This window comes from Chiloscyllium punctatum, chromosome 52, assembly GCF_047496795.1.
Source record: "Chiloscyllium punctatum isolate Juve2018m chromosome 52, sChiPun1.3, whole genome shotgun sequence".
Classification (NCBI taxonomy): domain Eukaryota; kingdom Metazoa; phylum Chordata; class Chondrichthyes; order Orectolobiformes; family Hemiscylliidae; genus Chiloscyllium; species Chiloscyllium punctatum.
The window spans coordinates 13,588,555-13,603,023 of record NC_092790.1 but is presented as its reverse complement, the minus strand read 5'-3'; the positions used below and the strand labels follow the sequence as shown (position 1 = coordinate 13,603,023).

The window sequence follows — 14,469 nt, the reverse complement described above, 5'->3', positions numbered from 1 at the left end:
GGCGTGTGACTGTGTGAATGTGAATACTGTGTCAGAGAGACTGTCGGAAAAGGGCGGACGGTTAGTCGAACGTAACTGTGTTTGTGTGTCCGCGAATATTATGATATTTCTGGGTCTCTCTTGTGAAAATCAAAAACAATTTTAATTCAAGTTATTCCCCGGTTCCCCCACTAGACCCCAAACGTAGAATTTGAGACAATGTATTTGTTGATTTCAAGATTTCAATCTAAAAGTACCGACAATGTCAGCGCTCAGCTCAAAAAGCTCGATCTGTGCGGCAGCAAAATGCGCTTAGTTCGACAACGGAGCCGTCTATTCGAGTGAAAACTTGTCGGCCATAAACCTTCCAGTGTCAGAGTGAGGAGCGATCGAGCTTGGCTCTCTGGAGATGCGGAATTTCAGAGGAATCGGAGAGTTTGTGCTGTTAGAGAAACACAGGGGAGCAGCAGGAACAGGGAGCTGACGGCAGGTTGTCCCTGCGCCGTCCGCTCGCTGCCTTGAAGTTGCTCAGTGCCGCCACCAGCAGCTTCATTGCTGACCCAGTTCAGACTGACTCAGAGAGAGATTCAGCGCAGAGTTCTCAACATGAGTGACAGTGCAGCCGCCGAAACGGCTCCTCCAGCCTCCGCTCCCACTAAAGCCAAGGCTCCCAAGAAGAAGGCGGCGGCTCCCAGGAAAAAAACACCCGGTCCCGGGTTGGGAGAGCTGATTCTGAAGGTTGTCGGGGATATCAAGGATCGCAAAGGGGCGTCTCTGTCCGCTGTAAAGAAGGGGCTGGAGAGAAGCGGGATCGATGTGGGAAAGCGAAAGGCACAGATCAAGATGAGTATCAGGAGGTGCCTGGCGAACGGCTCCCTTGTTCTGGTCAAGGGCCAGGGCGTCTCCGGCTCCTTCAAACTCCCAAAGAATCCAGTCAAGGCAAAAGCGGGAAAGAAGGCGGGAACATCAGCGGCCGCCAAGAAACCGGCCGTGAAGAAATCACCGGCCAAGAAGGTGACAGCAAAGAAATCTCAGGTCAAGAAAGCGACAGTCAAGAAATCCCCAGCCAAGAAAGCGACAGTCAAGAAATCCCCAGCCAAGAAAGCGAGCGGCAAGAAGACGGTACCGCCAAAGAAAGCGGTGAGCAAAGCAGCGCCAAAGAAACGGACTCCCGTGAAGAAGGTGAAAAAGGCCAAGGGCCCTAAAGCCCCCAAACCCCTCAGCAAACCGGCTAAAGGCAAGGCCAAGCCCAAAGCGAAAGGGACCAAGACAGCAGCAAAGAAATGAACCAGTCAGTGTAATATATGACCATCTGAACCCAAAGGCTCTTATCAGAGCCACCCACAACTCTCAGGGATGAGCTGATCCCGGATCCAATGTTCCCCGTCCCCTACCTTAGATATGAATTGTTCTGAATCACTCATACACACACTCATGCCATGGTTGACGAAAGCGGAGACCTGTGAATGGGGAAGGTATCATATAGAGAGGGTTGATTGATCCTCCATCTGGTTATTTCACTTCGCGACTTATAACTCTACCGAGTCACGAATGTGACACATTGTAGTATTTGTATTTCATTGACCAGTTCAGGATTGTTACTTTGTTCAGTTTTGATTCTGAGACCCTGCGGATGTTTTCATGGCGTGTTCCTTCCATGTGCCTGTTACAGACAGTTTCAGGCAGCAATTCCACATTGTCTTCGGGCTAATTACAATCTGGGGGTAATACAAAATAACATAAAGTGAGATTCTGTCCTTTTATCGGTGTACACTGCATTAGCTTTTAAGATGTTTAAATTGGCGGGGTTATTTAGATTAAAGGCCGGAACAAGTTCGGTTGTTCAGTTTGTCTGGGCTGTTTTAAACCCCGCCTTTCTTCCCGCCTGTTACTGACAGATCAGACAATGATCCCGCCTCCTGACCGCGCTGACAGATAACAAGGTTTTAAAAAGTTACTATAAAATATTAAATTTTATCTTAGTTGCAGACGGATGGTGTTTTGTGTTTTAATGGTTAATTTAATCTCAAGGTTTGAGGGGGTGAATTCAGCGGGTATTTTCAAACTGACCAACTGTCATTTCACGTCACCCAATCAGCCTCCAACAATTCTTTTCTATACATTCCGTTTCTCTGTGTGTTGAAGGACAGGGCTGTATCCAATCCCAGCTCTAGGGCGGGCTCTCCATTCCCTTAAAGGCAGCACCGCAGCAGCCTCAGCATTGACAGCAGCAGCCTGTGTGTGTGTGTTGCAGAGAGTTGGAGAGAATGGCCCGAACCAAACAGACAGCGCGCAAATCCACTGGAGGGAAAGCTCCCCGCAAGCAGCTGGCGACCAAAGCGGCCCGCAAGAGCGCTCCGGCCACGGGCGGAGTGAAGAAGCCTCATCGCTACAGGCCCGGCACGGTGGCTCTGCGGGAGATCCGCCGCTACCAGAAATCCACCGAGCTGCTGATCCGCAAACTGCCCTTCCAGCGGCTGGTGCGAGAGATCGCTCAGGACTTCAAGACCGACCTGCGCTTCCAGAGCTCGGCGGTGATGGCCCTGCAGGAGGCCAGCGAGGCTTACCTGGTGGGACTGTTTGAGGACACCAACCTGTGCGCCATCCACGCCAAGCGGGTCACCATCATGCCCAAAGACATCCAGCTGGCCCGCCGGATCCGCGGGGAGCGCGCCTAAACGGAGCCTGGCCGGTCCTGCACATTCACCGAGAGAGAGAGAAACACAACGGCTCTTTTCAGAGCCACTAAACCATCCAGAGAGAGCGGGAAACGATCGCAGTCGTTGTAACATCACTTTGAACAATATTAAACAGTAATATATTTCAGGGGCGTTAGTTGAAGACACAGATCGCACAAGCGGCAGTGATTAGAATATTCACTGCTGTGAATGTTCTGTAACTGTCACATGCTTCATTGTAGTAGTTCAGTATTAATTCCGGATTAAATCCCCTCTGTCCTCACTGTCTCCCTTGGTGTTCCCACCAGCTGTAACTATATGATCATTGCTGAGGAAGCTGGCGGGAAAACATGGCGTCAAATCATCAACCGTTTTCTTTCAAATTTGAAAATCCTGCCGAAATGTAGATCAGAGAAGGGAAAACAATGCATTCGTATTTGGTCATTAATTTGCAATTTTTCTTTCGGGTCTAGAAGCTATTTGAAGGATTCGAGAGTGTCTTCAGAGGGAATGAACACTCTCATTCAGCCCTGTGAGGGTTTCATGAACGTTCTTCTCCGTGAGCGCATTAATAACGTACACCGCCTTTAGTATTATTTTAATACCGTGCTCCCTTATTGCAAAAGCTCCACATTTACAAGTCCAGTCCGGCGATTGTTCTGGTTTGATCTCGGTTCGTTTTGAAAGCTTCTAACCGACAGCAGAAAGCCTCATTTACACTATTCTGCAACACAACAGAACCCGCGTGGAGTTCTGGAAATTAAAATTTTAAAAAAATTTTAAAAACGGGTCTGTAAGAAAGGGAGCACTTGTTTTGTTTCCCAGTGGTGACACTCAGGGCACACATCCCAACCGCGGCTTGTCGCTCCAGGAATAATCAAACATTAGAGAGTAACTTGAGCAAATAGCAGCAATCAGAAAGAAAAAAGATTCACTGGTGTTTAATATGCTCCCGAGAGGCAGGGAGAAGAGAGGACACATTCTCTACTCTTGATGCCAGCGCCAAATCATCAACACCTTTCCTTCCGATTTGAAAAGCCCGCCATTTCACAAACAACGGAGTATGTTTTACATAGAAAAATTATGTCTAAAAAGGAGAATGTTGTTCATCAATACTTGTTAATGAGGTTATAAATATATAATTTGGACAATCTCTCTCGCTCATTCATTTGCCAAACTGCATCTATCTCTTTCTACATTTGTTTTTCTTTTCTGGACCTAGAGAACTGGCAGAAACAAAAACAAGCGCCAAGAGCTGTAATCTGCAATTAATCTCTTCATTTCACATTTCGAAAACACTCTGATATGTTGATTAAACATTACAGAACGTTCTTCCGGCTGAGCTCATTAATCGTCTTTAGACAATATTTTAATGTCGCCCAGCCTTTTTGCACTAGTTCTGATATCAGCAAAAGCTCCACATTTGCCATCCCAGTCCTGCAGCTGCTCTGGTTTGATCTCCGTTCATTTTGATAATCTCTCACCGACAGCAGAAAGTCTCATTTACTGTAATCTGAAATCGGAGAAAACAGTGCCAGAGACCCAGGTTCGAGTCTACTAGGCATAGTACTTAAGGCATGGACCGCCAATCGTAAGATGTATCTGCTCCTGGTACTCAAAGACACGTTTCTTTTTGGTTTACCTGGGGAGATATTCACAGTTCATATCCCACCGTGAATGGTGGCTCCAGAACTGACATTTGAAGTGCTCGTCCAAATACTTTTTGAAGGTTAAGGTTCCTGGCCTTCACTACTTTCGCAAGCAGTGTCTTCCAGATTTCCACCACTTGCTGAGTGAGAAGGTTTTTCTGAAATTCCCTCAATATCTTTCCATCTAACCCTTCACTATAGCGGCAATCCTTACGCTCACCATATCATTACCTAAGCACCACTTGTGATTGCTCGCTCAACCAGGGGAAACAGCTTCTCTCTATTCACCCTGTCCCACACGCCTCATAAATCGCTTATACTTCAATCATGTGTTCCCACCGCAGTCATCTCTGCTCTAGCGAAAACATTCCTTTTTTTGGAAGTAATATTTGTGCTTTAATCCCAATCCCCAATATTACCGTGGATTTATCACCGCTGCTGTCAGTCGGTTTAATGTGAATAATTTTTTCCTGCAGTTTTAGGCGCATGCGCGATGCTGCCCTTCCTCCAAAACAGAAATGTTCGTGAGCAGAGGAGCGCATGCGTGAGGCCCTCCCCCAGCGCTGCCATTGAGGAGCATTTCCTCAGTGAGTACAAGAGGTTTGTTTGAAACAGACCGTAATGGAGAGATCAGCGCCCAGGGAAGGGAGGGAACAGCAGGCTCCTTCCAGCAGCACATCGGGATGGGAGCCTGGGACACAGAGGGGGCTCCGAGACCGGGATTGATTCGGGGTGAGTTCAGGGAGAACCGGGGGCTGTTTGTAAGAGGCCGAGCGGAGCAGGAACTAGTCCCGGAACTTGGAGTGAGCGGGCTGGGGGGAAGAGAGAGGACTTTCTCGGGCTGTGTGTGGGCCTGCTGAGGGAGGGAGAGTGGGAAGAAGCTGCTGTGGGCCATTCTTGTGGTTTTTAATTCCCTAAACACTGATGGGAATTCATTATTTGGCTTCTATTTCATGCTGTTTGTTGCGAATAGACGTTGAATAGGAGGTAATTAAAGGACAGTATATCTAAATGTGATAGTAGTGCCTGTTGTTCTTCCTTCAACAGTTAATGTATTGGGGGCTGGATATTGAACTTACAGATGTTGGTTTGCTTTTTTACCTTAGTAAATTGTTTTAGAATTTCGCAAACAGAAAAACAAAGACTGGGAGGAGCTCAGAGCTAGAGTGTAACCAGTCATGGCTCTGTTCATCTTGCCCTGTTTAAAAACAAAGAATTATCATGATCATGACCTGAGTATTTCATTGATCAGTTGATGTCTTTCTATTTAGCTGATGGTGATTTAGAGGAAATATCTCTCTTGTCTTCCTCCAGGCAAATGATTGATGGACCAAGATAATGTAATATTCCCTCAGTACAAAGCCAAGTGTGACCAGCTGCTTCTAAAAACCAGCAGGTATGTTACTGTTGTCAGATTGGAGAACATCCTTTCCACAGTCAGAGTGGATTGAGTCAGATACACATTTCTCCAGCTTTCTCATTTCCCCTCCCCCACCTTTTCTCAGTCCCAACCTTCGGACTCAGCACCGCCTTCTTGACCTGCAATCTTCTTCCCGACCTCTCTGCCCCCATCCCCCCTCTGGCCTATCACACTCATTTTAACCTCCTTCCACCTATCGTATTCCCAATGCCCCTCCCCCAAGTCCCTCCTCCCTACCTTTTATCTTAGCCTGCTTGGCACACCCTCCTCATTCCTGAAGAAGGGCTTATGTCCGAAACATCGATTCTCCTGCTCCTTTGATGCTGCCTGACCTGAGGCCCTATTCTCTCCCTAGTTATTGTTTTGTCCTAAATCTATTTCTAAAAACTCTTTGCATTCTCCTTAATTCGATTTACCAAAGCTATCTCATGACCTCTTTTTGCCCTTGGGATTTCTCTCTTAAGGATACTCCTACGACCTTTATACTCTGAGGATTCATTCAATTTCTTCTGTCTATACCTGACATATGCTTCATTTTTTCTTAACCAAAACCTCAATTTCTATCGTTATCCCACATTCCTGCCACCTACCAGCCTTTCCTTTCACCCAAACAGGAATATACTAACTCTGGACTCTTGTTATCGTAGTTTGAAGACTTCCCATTTCCCAGCCTTCACTTTACCTCCAAACATCTGCCTCCAGTCAGCTTTTGAAAGTTCTTGCCTAATGCTGTCAAAATTAGCCTTCCTCCAATTTCGAACTTCAGCTTTTAGCTCCAGTCTATCCTTTTCCATCACTATTTAAAAACAAACAGATTTATGGTTGCTGGCTCCAAACTGCTCCCCCACCGACACCTCAGTCACCTGCCCTGCCTTATTTCCCAGGACTAGGTCAAATTTGACATCTTCTCTAGCAGGAACATCCACATACTAAATCAGAAACTTTCCTTATACACACTTAATAAATTCCTCTCCTTTTATACTCTTAACACTATGGCAGTCCCTGTGTACATTTGTAATGTTAAAATCCCCTACCATATCCACCGTATTATTCTTACAGAGAACTGAAATCTCCTTACAAATTTGTTTCTGAACTTCTTGCTGACTATCAGGGAGTCTATAATACCATCCCAATAAGATGACCATCCCTTTCTTATTTCTCAGTACCATCCAAATAACTTCCTAGATATATTCCCAGCATTACGGTCCCTAAGAACAGTAGTATCAAAACTGCCACTCCCCTCCTCTCTCTAAGCTTCCTGTAGCATTTGTATCCTGAAACATGAAGCTCCTTCTCTCGGAACATGTTGATTAAGAAATTTTCTTCGAATTTTAAAAATCTCTTCTCCATCCAAGCCTTTAACACAATGGTACTTCCAGACAATGTTTATAAAAACCGACTATTACAGCCTTTATATTCTTACATATATCTGAAATCTGTGTGTATTTGTTCCTCAGTTTCCTTCTGACTGTTGGGGGGTCTATAAGTACAGTCCCAATATGGTGATTATCCCTTTCTTATTTTGACCCAGATATTTTCACTGGATGATCTTTTTCAGAAATATTTTCACTAGTTAGAGCAGCAATGTTTTCCTTAATCAAAAATGCCACTCTACCTTCGCTTTTACCTGCCTTTATATTCCTTCCTATATCCCCCTCATACTTCTATAATCTATTGAATACAGACCCAGAGTTATCCTCAATTGCTGTTTTTCTGACAAGTCCTTCATCCTGGGGTCATTCTTGTAAATATATACTGGGCTCTCTCCAACACGAACACATCCTTCCCAAGATAATGGGCCCAAATCTGCACACAATATTCCAAATGCAGTCTGACCAGAGCTGATAGAGCCTCAGCAGTACATCTCTGCTCTTGTATTGTAGCCTCCTTGAAATAAATATTAAAATGGCATTTGCCTTCCAAACTGCCAACTGAACCTGCCAGTTAACCTAAGGAGAATTCCTGAACTTGGACTCCCAAGGTCCCTTGCCTTTGAGATTGCTGAAGCCTTTCCCTGGTCAGAAAATTATCAACATCTTTGTTCCTTCTACCAGAGTGCATAACCTCACAATTTCCCACATTGTATTCCATCTGTCACTTCTTCGTCCACTCTTGCAGCCTGTCCAAATCCTTCTACACCCTCCGCACCTCCTCAGCACTACCTGCCCCTCCACTGACATCTATCCCATGTGCAAATGTGGTAACAATTCCCTCAGTTCCTTTGTCCAGATCATTAAGGCATAACATGAACAGTTATGGTCCCAACACTGACCCCTGTGGAAGTCCATGAGTCACCGGCTGCCATTCTGTAAAAGACCCTTTTATTCTGACTCTCTGCCTTCTGCCAAGCAGCCAATTCTCTGCCTTTATCTTATTTAGCAGCCTGCTGTGTGGTACCTTATCAAAGGCCTTCTGGAAATGCAAATCGATTACATCCACTGGCTCCGTGTTGTCTAACTTGCTTGTTACTTCCTCAAAGAATTCAAGCAGATTTGTCAGGGAAGACCTCTCCCTAACAAAGCCGTGCTGACTCTGCCCTATTTTACCATGCACTTTCAAGTACTCTGCAGCCTCATTCTAAACAAGGGTTTCTGAAGCCTTAGGAATGACTATGTTCTAGCTACGTAGCCTATAGCTTCCTGCCTCTGCCTCCCTCCTTTCTTAAACACGTGTTGCATTAGCCATTTTCCAGTCATCTGGGACCCTGCCTGACTCCAGTGCTTTCTGAAAGATCACCATCAATGCCTCTTCAATCTACTCCGATGTCTCCTTCAGTTATCTGGAGTGGAGTCCATCTGGTCTTGGTGATTTATCTACCTCCAGCTTCCCAGCACCTTCCCCTTAATAATGGCCAATGCACTCACTTCTGTCTCCACGTCTCCCTTGAAGTTCTGGTCTGTTGCTGGTGTCTTCCACTGTTAAAAACTGATGGAAAGTACCTCTTCAGATCCTCTGCCATGCCGTGGTTCCCCATTACTAATTCTCCAGCATTGTTTTCATGCTGTCCAATGTCCATTCTTGTCTCTTTGTAACCGTTTAGATATCCAAGAAAATTGCCTGCAGTCCTCTTCTGTATTAATAGCGCGCTTACTCTCATATTTCACCTCTTTTCCCGTCCCCACCTTTTTAAAAAGTTATTTTTGTTTTTTAAAGACTTCCCAATATTCTGGCTTCCTCTAATCTTTACCACACTATATGCTGTTTGTGTTGCCTTTCTGCTCTCCCTGACTTCCCCTGTCAAACAGGGTTGTCTCATCCTCCCCTTAGTATGTTTCTTCTTCCTTGGGATGAATTTCTGCAGTGTCTCCTGAATTAACCCAGAAACTCCTGCCATCACTGCTCCACTGTCTTCGCTGGTTGGCTCACCCTTCCAATCAACTCTGTCCAGCTCCACCCACATGTCTTTGTAGTTACCTTTACCCAATTGTAATCCCGTTACATCTGATTCAATCTTCTCCCTCTCAAGCTGCAGGGTGAACTCTATTATATTATGTTATGGCCACTGCCTCTGAGGAGTTCCTTCACTTTGAGCTCCCGAATCAAGTCTCCCTCGTTACACATCACTAACTCCAGAATTACCTGTTCCTGAGTGGGCTCGACCACAAACTGCTCCAAACAAAAAATTTCTCAGATAATTCCACATTTACTTGAGAACCGCTACGAACCTGCTTTTCCCAGTCCACCTGCATATTGAAGTCAGCCATGATTATTGCAACAGTTCCTTACATGCTTTTATGATGTATTTTCTCCCCCACATCGTGACAATGGCTAATGGCTTGTACACAAGTTCCTTCGGGATCTTTTTCCCTTTGTGGTTCCTGATCTCTGCCCTCACGGATTCTACACCTTCTGACTCTTATTTCCCTTCTTGCTGTCAATTTAATTTTATTTCTTGCTAACAAGGCAACCCCTCTGACTCTGCCCATTGCCTTTTTAAGAGCTTGGATAATTAGTTACCAATCCTGAACCCCCTGCAGCCTTTTCTCTGATACCTACAACATTGTGAATGCCAAGTTTACTCTGGCGTACCAGCTGATTTACCTTGTTCTGTAGACTGTGTGTTTTTAGTTACAAGTCCCTCAGCCCTGCGTTAATTGTCCCTCTTCTCATAGGTGTCCCCTTATCTGCTGTGCCTGAAATTAGATTTCTGATCCTTTCCATGCCTTTTGTCTTGCAATATGTTGTGAAAGCTTGAACCTGTGCTGAGCACTTCTCCATTTTGACTTCTCCATAATTTTCCACGCAGCTGTAAAACAACCCCCATGTTTTAGTTTAAAGTCCAATATATAGGCCCTGGTTATACCATTCTCCAGGACTCTGATCCCAGCATCATTCACATGTAGCCTGTCCCATCAGAACAGTTCCATCCTTCCCCAGTACTGTCTCCAATGTCCAGTGAATTCAAACCTCCTGTTTCTCCGACACCAGTCGTTCAGCCCCACACATCTTACTGTTATAATAATGCTGATGTTGTGGCTCAGGTAGTAATCCAGAGATTTTTTATTCTGTTTTTTAATTCATCCCTGAGCTGCATATATTCCTTCAGCAGAACTTCTTCCCTCTTTCTGTCTATATCGACAACTGGATCGCTCCTCTGCAGCCCAGATGACTGTCGTGACGCCAGGCACCAGACAGGCAATTCTGCCTTCAGGACTCTCGATTCTGGCAACAGGGAAGAGTCTCTATTCCCCTGACTATACTGTTTCTGATTACACTTGCATTTCTCTTTTCTCCTTCCTCTTAAATGGCTCCCTCTCCCACAGTGCTGTGGTCAGTTTGCTCATCCTCCCTACAGACCCCACTCCCATCCACAAAGGGAGCAAGAATCTCAAACCTGTTCAACAAGCTGACGGGCTGAGGCTCATTTAGCACTGCCCTCTGCTTCCTTCTGCCTGCCTCACTCATAGTCACACCCTTTTGTCCCTGACCATGGATCAATTTAAGGTGGTTAATCTAATTGCCTCCTGAAGCAGAGCATCCAGGTAACTCCTGCCCCTCCCTGAAGTGTGGAAGTGTTCGGAGCTCAGACTTCAGCTCAACAATCTGACCTGGAATCCCTCAACCAACACTTGTTATGGTTGTAATGGCTATGAACCACAATGGGGTCCACCAGCTCTGATATCATACAGTTACAACACCTCTCCTGGTCTGGCCCCTCCATTTCAATGACTTGGTGCTTAATTTGATTTTTAAACATTTCATGCTGAAAGAACATCCACTGTTGTTGGGGAGATTAATTGACTGTGTTCAAGAGGCCAAAATGAAGTAAGTGCAGAAATCTTGAAAGATTGTGTGGCTGGCAGAGGTAAGAGATGGGAATGTTCACTATCATGGTAGGATTTGAAAAGAAGGACAAAAAATTTGTTAAAATGTTGCTTTTCCTCAATTTGTGACCTCTTCAGGTCAGTGATCTCAGGGTGAGGAGAACAAAACCCAGTGTGAGTGAGTACACGGGCAGCGGGATGTTGGATGAATTCAAGATTACAAGGAGGTTGAAAGTGGGAGGTGGATCAGGAGTGTGTCAGGGTCATTCGGTCACGAGGTTGCAAAGGACTGGATGAGATTTTCAGCACCTGAAGCTGAGACTGTTGGAGACAGGCCATGTTACTAAACTGGAAATAGCATGTCACGGTGAGGGTGTGGCTCTGTGGCTGAAAGCTGATCTCCAAGTGTAATGTTCCCTTAATGTAGGGAAGAGCCTGGTTCAGATAGTTACCTGAGGGGGTGATACAGTTGGGGTTAGGAAGTCTGTAACAGGGACTGAGGCCTGCAGCTTTCAGTGAACAAAGCATCAGAAGTAGGCCTTTCAGCTGTTCCACTATTGAATGAATTCATGGCTGGTGGGTGAAGTTCAGCCTTTGACCCATATCCCTGAATACCTTTGAACAAAAGTTTATCTGTCTCAGACTGAAAACTAACAACCTTTTCCACCCTTTTCATATTGAAGCCATTCCTCACATCTCTCTCGAACAGACTCTGCTCCCAAGTTCTTGATTAAATTGGAGGCAATTTCTATTCATCCAGCACTGGATGTTGGGACATTGTGTGAGTTGGAGGGATCTCCAAGGGAGTGTTGGTCACATATACATGCTCCCCGGTCCTTCGTGGTGGTGGAAGTGGCTGGTCTGGGAGGTTATGCTCAAGGTATGGTTGATAAAACCCCTCTCATTCTAGTCCTTCCAGAGCTGTGGCATATAATGTGGGAAAATATATGCGTTTTGGCAGGAAGACGAGGAGAGGTGAATATTATTTAACGAGGGGAAAACCTCTGCAGCACAGAATTGTGGGTCCTTCTGCTTGAAAGATGAAAAACTAGCATCCAGGTTCAGTGGGTATTCGGGAAGGGAAATAGTCAGTTGGCTTTTATTTAAAGGGAATGGGGAGAAAAATGGAAGTTTTGCTAAAACTGTACAAGACACGAGTCCGATCATGTTTGGAATCACGTGAATAGCTTTTGTCCCTTGTTTTGGGAAAGGCAGTCCTTAGAGTTTTCAGGAGATTGATCCAGGATATGGGAGGAATTTCTCAGGAGATGAGTTTGAGCAGACTGCTTCTGTACTCATTGAAGTTCAGAAGAATGAGACAAGACCTTATGGAAAGATTCTGAGGGCATTGTAGATTCTGGGAGATTGTTACTACTTATTTGAGAGTTGAGGACTTGAGGACATAATCTCAGAGTAAGGAATCACCTATTTAAAAACAGAAGTGGAGGAATTCCTTCTCTTCGGGTACTGAATACTGCAGTGGCCTGAAAAGGCTGTGCTGCTCAGTGTGTCCAAGGCTGAGATAAATAGATTTTCAATTAGTAAGGAATTCACGGGTGGGGGCATAGGGTAGGAAAATCGAGCTGGAGATGATTGGATCAGCTCTGATCTCACTGAATAGTGACAGCAGACTTGCTGGGTTGAGTTGCATCTGATGGTTTTAAACATCCTTTTTCTGGGTTCTCACTTGATTTGCCTTTTGTTTTCAATGAATTTCACAGGGAATTGGAAGAAGACAATTTGCAATGAGGAGACTTAAAACCAGGCATCACTTCCCAATCTGACCAAGCTGCCAAGTTTATTGTCGTCTGAATATCATTGGGTTTTGCAGGAAAAAAGCACCGTTCACAGTGGGGGAGAAACCGTACGTGTGTTGTACGTGTGGACAAGTCTTCAGCAGATCATCTGCCCTGTCACAATACAAATACAGCCACACTGGGGAAAGGCCATTCATCTGTTCCAAGGGTGGGAAAGGATTCACTCAATCATCCGCCCTGCTGAAACCCCAGCAAGTTCACACAGAGAACAGACCTTTGAAATGCTCAGAATGTGAGAGGTGCTTTAAAAACTCTGGGGCACTGATATCCCAACAACATCCTCACTGTGACGAGAGACCCTTCATGTGCTCTCACTGTGGGTGTGGGTTCAAGCCATCGTCCAACCTCCTTAAACACCAGCAGATCCACACTGGGGAGAGACTATTCACCTGCTCATATGACAGGAAAGGATTGTCTCATAAATCCAACCTGTTAAAACACCAGCGATCTCTCGGAAGTTCGAGGCTGTTCTGCTGTACTGACTGTGGGAAAGGATTCATTGTGAAATCCAAGCTGCTGAAACACCAGCGTATTCATGAGAAATGACAGTGCTTGGTTTTTACTGTGAACATCACCCTCCTTCATAGTCTCAGTCAGAAGATTTTGTTTCAAGTCCCCCCTGATAAGGAGCTATGTCAAAGAACTTAATTATTTTTGTAATTGATAACTGAATGATATTCACTGGGGCAGGTTTCTGCTGAAGTTAATGAACTCCAGCTCAGTTAAAGGGATGACTGATCCGTATGACAAGGAAATAAATGCACTTTGTGTTAAGCACACTGTACCAAACCTATTTCTCATTTCTAAGTGCTCATTGAAGTGATCTCCCTTTGACTGTGTTGTGGAAGAATTACTCAATGTTTTATTAAAAATTACCAGGAGACGTAGAAAATCCTTCACAAAATTAAACATTAATCTTGCAAAATCAAAGCTGTGGGAGCCAGCAAAATGTCTTCCCTGGCTCCCCACAGGCTCCTTGTTCTCTTGCAACTTCTACAGTTGTCCTTCCTGCGCTTATTGGATAACATTGGCTATGCCAATCATATTGGCTCGCTTTATCTTTCTAAACTAATCACCGTCTGCCACACTGGTTCCCTGCATCACACTTAACCTATCACATTACAACCTCATTGTCTTCAGTGTTAGTTCATGTACCAGTGATTCAGCTAACCTATCACAATCATTATCTGTTACTGGAGCCCTGTATTATGATCCCAAGCATGTGTAAGTTAACTATATAACTGCCAAAGTAACTTCCATAAATGAAGGAGTTGGAATTTGCTGTTGATCACATCCAGCATCCAATTTGATTCATTGTAGTCTTTCTCAATTGACCTTTTGGAAATTCTAGCTTGGTTACAGGTGTTTATTAAAGGTCAATTATATCAAATTTATGGTAAACACCCAGTTCGCTAACACTTTCTAATGTCCTTTGCACTTCCTTTTGAAAAGGTTCCTTTTCTCTCTCCTCCATCTTGTAAGGAGCTCATGGAGCTTCTTTGTCATTCAGATTGAGATAATCTGAGCAGCTGTCTCTTCCATGTCCCTCCTTTCCATGGAACTGTCTCTGAAGTTCCACCTTGTCTGAGTCCTGAATACCCAACTTCCTCCAGCTCCCCTCCTACCTTGGGAGCTCCTCATGTCCATGAGAACCTACTTCTC

The 14,469-nt window shown here is 45.0% G+C and overlaps 2 protein-coding genes and 2 long non-coding RNA genes across 5 annotated transcripts in view; 3 read left to right on the top strand and 1 right to left on the bottom strand.

Annotated features, from left to right (window-relative positions):
* LOC140470801 (uncharacterized) overlaps window positions 1-14,469 on the bottom strand; it is a 678,281-nt gene that overhangs the window by 567,269 nt on the left and 96,543 nt on the right. The gene's annotated exons all lie outside the window — the stretch shown is intronic.
* LOC140470967 (histone H1-like) lies at window positions 549-1,916 on the top strand. Its single transcript, XM_072566887.1, has one exon. The coding sequence runs from the start codon at window positions 586-588 to the stop codon at window positions 1,264-1,266; it is 681 nt and encodes a 226-aa protein (XP_072422988.1). The 5' UTR covers window positions 549-585; the 3' UTR covers window positions 1,267-1,916.
* Window positions 2,247-2,769, top strand: LOC140470968 (histone H3). Its single transcript, XM_072566888.1, has one exon. The coding sequence runs from the start codon at window positions 2,247-2,249 to the stop codon at window positions 2,655-2,657; it is 411 nt and encodes a 136-aa protein (XP_072422989.1). The 3' UTR covers window positions 2,658-2,769.
* On the top strand, window positions 4,886-13,586 carry LOC140470766 (uncharacterized). The gene is made up of 3 exons (XR_011956662.1): window positions 4,886-5,038; window positions 5,621-5,702; window positions 12,712-13,586. It is a non-coding gene; the product is annotated as an uncharacterized lncRNA (long non-coding RNA).

Excerpts from the sequence above, each read along its gene's own strand:
- LOC140470967 (XM_072566887.1), top strand. The coding sequence starts at position 586 with ATGAGTGACAGTGCAGCCGCCGAAACGGCTCCTCCAGCCTCCGCTCCC.
- LOC140470968 (XM_072566888.1), top strand. The coding sequence starts at position 2,247 with ATGGCCCGAACCAAACAGACAGCGCGCAAATCCACTGGAGGGAAAGCT.